General features: G+C 45.8%; 1 protein-coding gene and 1 long non-coding RNA gene across 12 annotated transcripts in view; one reads left to right on the top strand and one right to left on the bottom strand.

Annotated features, from left to right (window-relative positions):
- The window catches only part of LOC119269390, an 8,294-nt gene extending 6,391 nt beyond the window's left edge, over positions 1-1,903 (bottom strand). For 10 of the 11 annotated variants that reach the window (XR_005133601.1, XR_005133593.1, XR_005133602.1 and 7 more), the window contains exons 1-2: positions 882-1,903; positions 557-725 (exon numbers count right to left, since the gene is read on the bottom strand). This is a non-coding gene — a long non-coding RNA (uncharacterized LOC119269390). The remainder of the gene's footprint in view (positions 1-556; positions 726-881) is intronic. The other variant, XR_005133595.1, reaches the window with a different exon arrangement.
- A 6,382-nt stretch (positions 1,904-8,285) lies between these two features.
- Positions 8,286-9,299, top strand: LOC119269389 (protein LURP-one-related 8-like). Its single transcript, XM_037551210.1, has one exon. It carries the CDS (start codon positions 8,385-8,387, stop codon positions 8,991-8,993), a length of 609 nt encoding a protein of 202 aa, XP_037407107.1. The 5' UTR covers positions 8,286-8,384; the 3' UTR covers positions 8,994-9,299.
- The last annotated feature ends 1,869 nt before the right edge of the window (positions 9,300-11,168 follow it).

Here is an 11,168-nt window from a genome sequence, read left to right as displayed (position 1 = left end):
ACACACACAACATGTAGCCGGCTCTGTCGTGGACCTGCGTGTGTGAGGAAACCTCGCCAGGGAATCACAAATCGAAACCGCATCAGCGAACCATGACCGCCACACGAAGAATCACAAGATACATATATCACTAACATTAATTGGCTACTGACTAAATCATAACACACGCAAAAAAACAGTTGTATACAGCATAAGGCCAAACAAATCATCATGTGAATCTCATCCTTGACATATGTACAGCAGAGGCCTTGATGTGTCAAGAACCCTTGACACATCAAAAGTTGCAAACACTTTGATGCGAATCTCATTATTCTATCGTCAAGTAAATAGCTGCAAACAATCTGATCCGTGAAGAAGAGTTTTTTACAAAATATGGCACATACAAGAATCCTTGTAGGAATCACTGATATGGACAAGATCAGAGCTAATTTAGCACTTGAGGGCCTATAAAACTGAAACATGTTTCTCTGATGCCTTTTTTAGGTGATAGAAACAAGAAAAGGCATTGCAAGTACAGTAGAGCAGAGCAAGGCAGAGGAGGGAACCGGTGGCTTACCATCTTGCCGGAGTAGAAGAAGAACAGGGGCAAAACTGTCGCAAGCAGCAGGCATCACAATTTGCATGTGTGAATGACAGACATGAACTCGTGCAGCCGTACCCGCAGACGTAACCGGCACACAAAGAATCGCAAGATACATATCTCAATAAGCTTGCTTGGCTGCTCTCTAAATCATAAATAAAACACAGAAAATTTGAGTGTGAGTCTCACGTCGCATTTGTTCAGAGCTGACTTTTTTAGGTTATAAAAAAATCATTGAAAAGCTGAAACCCGTACAAGAACAGTGGAGCAGAGTAGAGCAGGTAGGGAACCGGTGGCTTACCAGATTGCCAGAGTGGAAGAAGAATCCCCCCGCACGCACCACACGCAGCCGGCTCTGTCGTGCACCTGCGTGTGTGAGGGAACCTCGTCAGGGAATCACAAAATCTAAACCGCATCAGGGAACCATGACCGGCACACGAAGAAAGAATCACAAGATACATATTATCACTGACATTGATTGGCTACTGACTAAATCATAAAACACAAAAAGTAATTCAGTTGTATACAGTACAGCATAAGGCCCAAACAAAACAATTATCATGTGAATCTCATCCTTGACACATGTACAACAGAGGCTTTGATGTCATGACAAGTTGCAAACACTTTCGCATCCTTGTATCAAGTAAATAGCTGCAAACACATTGATGTGCCAAGAACAGTTTTTTTTTCACAAAATTTGGCACATACAAGAAGTCAAGAACCCTTGTAGGAATAGCTGATATAGACAAGAGCAGGGCTAATTTAGCACTTGTTGAGAAGCTATAAAAACTGAAAGCCTACAGAACTGAAACGTGTTTCTCTGGTTCAGACCGGCCTTTTTTAGGTGATATAGAAACTTGAAAGATATTGCAAGTAGAGTGGAGTAGAGGAGGGAGCCGGTGGCTTATCATCGTGCCGGAGTGGAAGAAGAACAGGGGCGCCGGAGGAGAGGCCGTCAGGGTGGAAGAACGGGAGTCCCCACGGTCGGTGTTGTGTTGTTGTGGAGAAGGAGCCGACCGTCGGTGTCGTCTCACGGCAACTCCTCCTGGTGGTCCGCCTCCGTCGTCAGACGAGACCCCCATCAGTGCGTCCGTCCATGGAGGATTCCGATCTCCTTCCCATCCACGGCGAGGCAGAGGTAGAGGTGGGAATCACGCACCGCGGCGGCCGGGAACGCCATGGCCGCTGCTTGATGTGGGGCCTGGGCAGGGAGAGGGTGAGGGCAGCGGCGGCGGGGGTGGGCGGTGGATGGGGGCGGCCATGTCGGAGGGAGAGGGGAACGAGATGCAGACGGCTGCCCCTGGAGACGGGAGACGAGGTAGGGCTACCGAGGGATTGACAGAGGGAGTCCACCGGATCTGTCGCGACCGTAAAACCAACGGAGGGGAGTTGGTGGACGGTACGAAAAAAAATCTACCAAAGTTAACCTACGAAAAAAAACCGGATAAAAGTATTGGGACGAAAATTGACCGGCGGAGACTACCAACTGCTCCACTAGGAGTAAAGATACTCTATACTCTAGTGACAATCATCTAATGACTGGTTAAACTATATACACACTTAATCAAATGATGGAACCGTAGAGCCAACTCCTCAACTCCACCGCGAATCAAACTGTGGTTGAGTTGGTTAGGTGGATAGTGGTATCCCCAACCCACTAAGGTTCAAATCCTGGTGCTCGCATATTCCTGGATTTATTTCAGGATTTCCGGCGATACGCTTTCAGTGGGAGGAGACGTTCCCGTCGACGACGAGGCGCCTACGGTGACTTCTTAAATCTCAAGATGATATGCCGGCTCAGTCTTTCGGAGGTGCTCATAGGGGTAGGGTGTGCGTGTGTGCGTTCATAGGGGTGAGTGTATGCGTGTGTATATGAGCGCTTGTGTCTGTACTGATGCTAAAAAAAACTCCTCAACTCCACCTGTCTCTCTCTCAAATAAAAAAAACTCCACCTGCTGCATCCGACATGGTCTGCGTACGTGAGCTGGCTTCCGACAATACAGTAGTTACCCAAATGACAAATATCTAACGACCGGTTAAATTATTCACACGTATGTACGTACAGGTGCCCCTAGTAGTTGGCGCTTGCGTTGTGCCGATGGAACGGAATGTTAATTGGCGTGGAATTGGTTTTCGCCGCCATACCCAGATGACTCGATGGATCCATATCTGACACGCACTAGAGCTAGCCGCTGCTTCTTGCAGGGGTGCTATTGCTAGCCCGCCCCAAGCCTCGCCTCCTGCCGCGTGTCGGATAGTGATCTGCGTTCATAGTGCTGTGCGTGTGCGTGGAATGGATATACTCCACTAGTGAATAGTTTGTGTCCAGATCGGCCGGGTAACGCGTCGACGTTTCGTGCGTACTCGCTAGCAGTAGCAGGCTAGATAAATAACCTAGAAACTGGTACAGTTACTATGATGGACCAGTTTAATCTGCCCGGTGCGGCACGCGTACGTGAACAAAACGTTGCGCTGTTTCTCTGAATATCTTTTTTTTTTCGAAACGGAGGCAAAAGATTTGCCTCATTCTAAGAGAGAAGAGTTTTAGAGTGTTACAAGTGACTACACACGGCATGGCAGCTACTCGCGTACAATAATGGACCCCAGTTTTTTAGCACCCGCGAGAACCCAAAGATTGGCGTCGTCGATGATAGTCCGAAGGAGGACCGGGCGTGGTGCACTCTTGCGACGGAAGACCCGAGCGTTACGCTTGTTCCAGATAGTCCAAGAAACCAACATTGTAAGGGAGGCCAAGGCTCGTCGATCTGGATTTTGCAAGCTGGTTCGCTTGTCTCACCATTTCAAAACGGATCCATCCAAGTGCCAAAAAAAGGTGTCCATGTGAGCAAGACCGAATTCAAGGATGACCGAGTTTCATAGCCGAATAGTGTAGCGGCATTTAAAGAAGAGGTGCGCGCCCGTCTCACCTTCAGTCCTGCAGGGCGGGCAAAGTTCACAGTTTTCCCATTCGCGCCGCTCTAATCTGTCGGCAGTCCAAATCCGGTCTTGGATAGCCAACCAAGCAAAGAATTTGATCTTGAGAGGGGCCAAAGCCTTCCAGATCATGAAGTCCATAGGCGAGAGCGTCAAGCCGAGGAACTGTGCCTTGTATGCAGTGGCCACCGAGTACGTAGATCCCGTTATTGGCATGTTTCTAGACAATGTCATCGTCAGCTTGTGTGTCCAGGTATAGATCATGCACCCACATCCATAACGTGAAGAATTGACGGATGTGGGCAACGTAATCGACAATGTTGTGGTTGATCTTAAGAATCCAAGCATTTTCATCGAGGGCTTCATGCATTTTTCAATTCTTACGCGTGGAGGCATCATATATTAAAGGAGCAATGTTCTTCAGTTTCCGCCCAAGAAGCCATGGGGAGTCCTAAAAAGATGTTTTGGCTCCGTTGCCCAAAATGATGGTCGTTGAGGCATAGAAGAAGTCCATATCGTCCTCCGTACAGGGGTTCCCAAACCCCACCCAAAGCTTGTTCGTCGCCTTCCATTCATACCAAGGCCATCTAGGACGTAAGGCCCGAGCAAACTTGTCAGTGTCTAGAACCCCAAGGCCTCCGTACCCCTTGGGGCGACAGACCACCTTTCAATTCACTTTACATTTGGCACCGGTCGTCTTATCTGAACCAAACCAGAGAAAGGCCCTCTCCAATTTGTTGATGTGAAGAGAGCGCGGTGGCACGATGAGGGGCGTGATGGCATACACTGCCTGGGAGGCAATGACTGATTTGACAAATGTCGTGCGCCCGATGATGGTGTTGTTTTGTCCGTCCCAAGTGACAAGTTTGCCGACCGCCTTGTCCTCAAGGTATTGAAAATCAATAGACTTGAGCTGCCAAACCGAGAGTGGGAGTCCCAGATATTTCATCGGGAAGGTGGCTTTGGACACCAGTATGCCATTGAGGACATGATCCAAGTCAATGTTGGAGCATCGGATGGGCAGCACAACAGAGTTTTTGTGAAAGTTGGTGCATAGACCCGTGATTCTCTGGATATCTACGATCAAACGGGCTTGATTTGGAGTCGTCGATGGAAGAAAGAGCCCCGCTTTGGTATAATCTCCACACTATACGTATAAAGAGTAATAAACTTGTACCCATTTTCATATGCATGATGTGTCGGTAACCGTCTAGGACAGCTCGCTTGATATGCTAACTGCTAGTACCACTTTTGCTTCTTCGTGCACGTCACAATAAAAAAGGCAGTGCCTTGATTTTTTTTCAAGGTTTTGTTCGGCCGGTTTTTTTTTTGTTCGGCCGGTTTGCTGCTGTTTTATTTTCCCTTTCTCTTTATTATTTTCATTTACTTTTCCTGTTTTTAAATCCATGAACATTTTCAAATTTAAGATTTTTTTACAAATTCGTAACATTTTTTCCTGAATCCAAGAACATTTTCTCACTATTTATTTTTATTTTAAATCTTTATTTTTTGCTTATTTTAATTTTTTTCCTTTTACTTTTTATTTTTCAAACATACTCGTGCTTCTATAAATTTGTTTAATTTTTTGAAAAACCTCCCTTTTAATTTTTTTAAAATACAAAATATTTGCATTTTGAAAAATTGTACATAAATTTCTGAAAAATGTCTGCCTCTTTCAAAATTGTTTGTGTTCTGACATTTTGAGCAACTTTGGAAGACATAGCATTTTTTGAAATCTCTGTAGAATTTTTTGAAAATGTGAACAATTGTATTTTATGAGCAAAATTAGAAAACATTAAACATGTTTTCTGAAATTTTGAATTGTTTTTAAAAAATTCAAATATTTTTTGAAAACAAGAAAAATGAAGATAAACAAACACAAACAGAAAAAAATAAAATACGGGAAAAGACCAGTTTGACAATATGCCAACCCAGCAAAACCACGGGCTTGTGTGAATTGACGAAGAAAAAAACAAAGAAAAAAAACTAAATTGGCATGTTAAGATGCCCTAGTTGGTTAGTGTAATATCCCAAATTTTCAATTTGGAATGTTATACATTAGGTCATCATGCATATCATATTTTATTTTGCTTTTGGTTTTGATCCTAGAAAATCCTAAACAACTCAAGGACCCACAGAGAGAGTTGGGGATTTTGTTATTTACATATTTGAGTTTTCTCAAATTATGTAAATAGGATCATTTAATTTTATTTATTTTATCATCAATTATTTCTATTACAAAAATATGAGAGAGGAAATAAAATGACTTTTCCAAAATATAGAAATATTGAGGATTTAATAAAAAAATCAAATAAGTTTTATTTCGGAGTTTTTCGGTATTTTTATTTGAATTTAGGAAAAATGCGCGTTTTTCAAAATTGCATTTAGGGCCCAGATAAATTTTCACTTTATCGGGCTTGATTTTAAAAACCCGGCAAAATTTATTTCATGATTTTTGGAGTCCGTTTAGTATTTCTTTTTATTTTTCTTCCGAGCGAAATTATTAAAAAAAACGCGGAACCGACTATGGGCCGTGCTCGGCCAGGACACCGCCGGCCGAGGCCTTTATAAGCCGCCGCCCCGGGGCCCGAAAGCCCAGCCGCCCCAGCCCCGAAACCCTAACCCTAGTCGTGCCCAGCCGCCGCCGCCGCCGCCCCGCCGCCGATCCGCCGGAGCAGCGCCCCGCCCGAGGTTCGCCGTCGCCTCGACTTCCGTGCCGTTTTAAAAAAAATATGTCCGTCGTTTTTTCTTTTTCGTCGGATTTTTTCGCGGTTATTTTCTGATCGCGATTTCTGATCCGATTTTCGTTTTAGTATAACTTTTCGCTCGTTTATCGGAATCAGGCGATTCAAGCGCCTGGAATTTCGTCTCGAAACCCTCTTTCCGAATAATCAACTTAAACATGTTTTTGCTACTGTAAAATTTGCCCTAGATCCAGATTACTAGAACGAAGTCGTTTTCTTTCGCCGTTTGATTTCTTTTGCTTCGTTCGATTGATTCTTTTTGCAAACCAGGGTTCTTAAGTTGAACTTTCTGGTTAGATCTTCTATTTGAGTTTTACCTGTGCATTATATGAGTACTTATTGTATGCTTGTTTGATTGTCTGCGATAAAATACCCGGAGTGCGCCGCCTGTTACTTCGAATCTCTAGGTTTCGCGGATCATCAGCAAGACAAGTAACACTTTAATCATACCTTTTTCTACAACCTAGTTTTATTGCATTAGATCACCTCACACATTGCATGATTAGGATCTAATTAAATTGTGGGATGAGGAGTAGATGAGGTAGTACCTATTACCTGTTTATTATCAAACCTTTGGGAGTTACTTCTACGTTTGCTTAAGCCATGCTATACTAGTAGACGTGGATTGGATGAGTGATATCCATGACAGATGTGAGATTGTTAATTAAGGGTTTATCTAAGGTGGCAACCTAACACACATCTGGGTGAATTGAGGCACCTGGGGTTTCCAGGACTTGCCTGTTTTCTTTGGACCGCCACCCAGGCTCAAAGGGATCATGAGATTATTCATACTAGAAACTTCCGTGTGCAGCCACAAGCCATTATGGGCTCTGGCATAGTTGATTAAGTTGTGCGAACTCTTACAGTGGTAGACTAGCAGATGTAGGGGATGTATGTGGTACGGTCTACCCGATCGTAAGGTGCTAGCGCTTCTGAAAGACTATGGCTCGGTCATCCGTTTCTCAAACACCATGTAGTGCGAGAAAACAAACGGAGGCGATCGAGTCTTGTGGGGAAAAGTGCGCAAACCTCTGCAGAGTGTAACAAACTAATCATGGTTAGCCGTGTCCCCGGTTATGGACATCTTGAGTATCTAGTACCTGGATTTTCATGTGAATCTCAACATGTTACTCTAAAATTAATTTTGTTGGGTTTAATGATTTTTAATTGGGATTGAGAATGCTGTCAACCATTCTCAATGTTTAACAACCACCATGATAGTAATTAATTTATTCCTTTGAAGTAGGGAAAAATTGGCTTTACGCAAAACTATAACCATAGAGTTTTTCCACCAGCCAAATATGCATGTAGTGATAGCTTCATCATTCCCCTCTATGGCGTGAATTTGTCAGTACATTCAATGTACTGACCCTTTGTGGCTGCAACGTCTCATGTTGCAGGATTTCTTACGACGAGTAAGTGATACGTTAGGGTTATGATTTCTACACTCAACTTTGCCGTTGGTGTTGAAGGGAATCCACAATCTTGTTACTTCCGCTATTTGGATCGAGGTAATAGTATTTACGTTATTTTATACATGTGATTTACCTCTGTTATAAATCCTCGAGTATTGTGTGTGTCAGCATACCAATCCAGGGATGACACTTAAGCACAGAGACTTGATCCATTCGGGTCAGGTCGCTACAGTTAGTGTGGTTCTGTGTAAACAAAGAGGTCATAAGTTTCTATCTCCTTTGATATGTTTAAAAGGATTGTATCGAAGCAGAAGCTAGCTTTCGTGAGATCCTATACTAGTTTCCCTTAAACTCAAGCCCTCAAGTTCCTGAGGGTAACTTGGGTCTTTGCATCATGAGCGGCCGAGTTTGTTATTGGTTTTTATAGTAGTAGCAAACAATCGATGATAGGATTTGTTATTAATTGAGGAAGAGGTCGTTAAGCAGCAGCCCATGTCACTTGTGTCCCCACGCACGTCAGAGCAACATGCCTTTGCTTTTTCTGCCGGTGGACAGTTTCTCCGGCCGGTCCATCATAGAGGCAGCGAGACTTGTATATAACCACCGCCTACCACGGACCCGACCTCAGAGCCAACCAACAGGGCGACCAAGCTCAATTAGCTCAGACTACTCAGCTACCGCCTGTCCGCTCTCAATTGCTCCATACCCTACATGGCGAGGGTTCACCCCAACATGGTGGCCGCGCCGGGCGCCGTCGACGAGGCGCCGGCCAGCTCCGCGGTGGACGGGCCGACGACGCTGACGGTGTGGCGCAAGTCCCTGCTGTTCGACTGCAAGGGGTTCACGGTGTTCGACGCCGAGGGCAACCTTGCCTACCGCGTCGACAGCTACGCCTCCGAGAGCGGCGACGAGGTCGTCCTCATGGACGCGGCCGGCCGCCCCGCCTTCACCGTCCGCCGCAAGCGGTTCACCCTGCAGGGCGAGCAGTGGCTCGTCTTCTCCGGCGAGGAGACGCGGAGGCCCGTGTACACCGTCAGGCGGAGCGGCCGCGGCAAGACGTTGGCGCACGTGACGGCGTGCGCGGGCACCGGCGCTGGGCCGTCTTACGAGGTGGAGGGGTCGTACGCGCGGCGGAGCTGCGTGGTGTACGACGGCGAGCGGCGCGCGGTGGCGGAGATCAGGCCCAAGGAGGTGGTCGGCACGGACGTGTTCCGCCTGGCGGTGCAGCCCGGCGTGGGCGTGCCGCTCGCCATGGCAGTGGTGGTGGCGCTGGAGCAGATGTTCGCGAGGCCGTCGCTCCTCAGGAGCTGGTCCACATAGATTATATAGTTAATTATAATTTGTTTGTTCATCGGAGTACGTCTCAGTATAGCCAAGCTTATAGCTTTTTTTTGCCCCTTGCGCTCAGTTTGGGGTTGGAACTGAGACCGTGTCGATCGATGGATCGATCGATCTGTGGGTGTGGGCATGAGAGCAAGCCGATCTGTTCGATGATGCCCTCCAAATCAATCGCATATACGTACATACATACTACTATAGTATGGCCAAATGATGTCTTTTTGGTCTGTCGCTGTGTACATATTCCTTCAATCCAGAGAGTGAAATAATATAAACAGTTCTTCTGTATACGGTCCTCAGCCTCCGAGTCTGGAGATAACATACATCTTGTTGTCTTGTACAGAGCGCTATGTCGATCTTTTTCGCCATCTTTTTCATACGTATTTCGCCGAGATCACACGATTCGCATTACGTGGCCCGCGAGTTTCCGGCATCTTTGATTCTCGAGCAAAACGATCTCCGAGATAGCCAGAGATATCTAGACAGGGACGCCGTTTCTCGTCGCTTCTGCCGCTTTCCGTGCTCCGTGGAAACATGGAATCATATTTTCGGAAACATTTCCCGGCTGCGTTTCCATTCCATGTGGTGTGGACTGGCGCTGGCAGGACCGCGACACGTCCTCGTCCTGGCACCATTTGCCGCCCTGGAGAAGGGAAGGGAAGGGAAGAGACGTGCACACCTGGGGTCCGAAATTCTGTTGGGAACGAGAGGAGAGGAGGCCACTTTTTGGGTACCTGGCGCGTCAGTCCAGCTGGGGGCTCTGGACGATACGTGTGCAGTCGGCTCTGAATTAATGGAGGCTATCCGTCTGCCTGCGCCGTGCAGAACTTGCGAAGGAGGATCCGTCTTGGTTTCTTGTGGTGTTTGTGTTCTTACGATGCTGGTGTAGCTCACTGAATTTTTGCCCGTGAGTCATGTGCTGTGGGTGTGAGTGGTCTGTCCTTCTCCTGTACCCGACTCTGGGGTTCGGGTTCGGCAACAATCGCTGTTTATTCACGAAGCACGGCTGAAACCGTATGAGCATGGAAATATAGTGAACAAAAATATCTTATGGAGTACTATTATTAGTGAACAAAAGTATTCTAGCTTTGTACCGCTTATTGTGGGCTTTAGCAAGCAAATCATCCACATGCCTCGCGCCCCTCCGACCAACTGGACGGCCCACCGTCTACACGGCCGAGCAGCTGCTTAACTTCAAAGTTCAGTTTCCGTGAAGTGCAGCGTGCTTCTTTTACGGTAATGTTACCTAGCTGACGTTTGAGAGAGGGATGACAAGTGAACCATGTTTGATGATGGTTTTAGTTATGAGAAAAGATAAAAACGATGACAGTTTTTGAACGAAAGTTGGCTTCTACTCCCTCCGTTTCAAAATAGATGACTCAACTTTATATTACTTTAGTACAAAGTTGAGTCATCTATTTTGGAACGGAGGGAGTAGGAATGAGAGTGCCATGTCTTCTGAAGAAAATGTCATCCTTTACCATTTCATCATAACTAAAACTGCCATCCAATCGTTCGCATGTGCCACCCTTCCTAACGAACATTCACAAAACACACACACACACACGCCCCAGTCATGTTAATTTAGCTCATCGCAGGATTGTTCCGACTGTTACTTGTTGATTTAGTTTTATTTTTTGCTGCGCTTCGGTTCGAATTCCATGCACTATGTGTTGTCCACTCAAATGTCTTAACCGGGCGGAATGGCGATAGAAGGGTATTACAACACCTAAGTTCGTTTTGAAAGGGGTAAAACAGAGCACCCAACTAAGGGCATGGATCTAATTATCCCTTGAAACTTTGTTTGTTTGCTCCAGCACTCCTGAACACAAATTTATTTATTGGCACTTCGGAGCCGTCTCAAGTTGCTTCCTTGCTGGTCACACGTAAGCATGTTGTTTTGCTAATTTCGCCCATAACTTGAGAGTTGTGACTTGGCTTTTTTCTTGTAAATCATCATTTTGAGATCTGCTCTGTTTACTAAGGTATTATTGAGAAAATTGGTTCTGCTTGCTTGATACTCCAAATTGTTCTATCCTCGAAGAAATGTGCTACCTTTTTGTGTTCGGAACCACCGCTCGTTCTTTCATCGACACTTCCAAGTATTGTATTTCCTCTGGTTCCGCTACACTGCCCTGACCATTCAATATTATTTGA

This window comes from Triticum dicoccoides, chromosome 3A, assembly GCF_002162155.2.
Source record: "Triticum dicoccoides isolate Atlit2015 ecotype Zavitan chromosome 3A, WEW_v2.0, whole genome shotgun sequence".
Taxonomy (NCBI): domain Eukaryota; kingdom Viridiplantae; phylum Streptophyta; class Magnoliopsida; order Poales; family Poaceae; genus Triticum; species Triticum dicoccoides.
This window is presented reverse-complemented; position numbering and strand designations above follow the sequence as displayed.

Coding starts and splice junctions, on each gene's coding strand:
- LOC119269389 (XM_037551210.1), top strand. CDS start 8,385: ATGGCGAGGGTTCACCCCAACATGGTGGCCGCGCCGGGCGCCGTCGAC.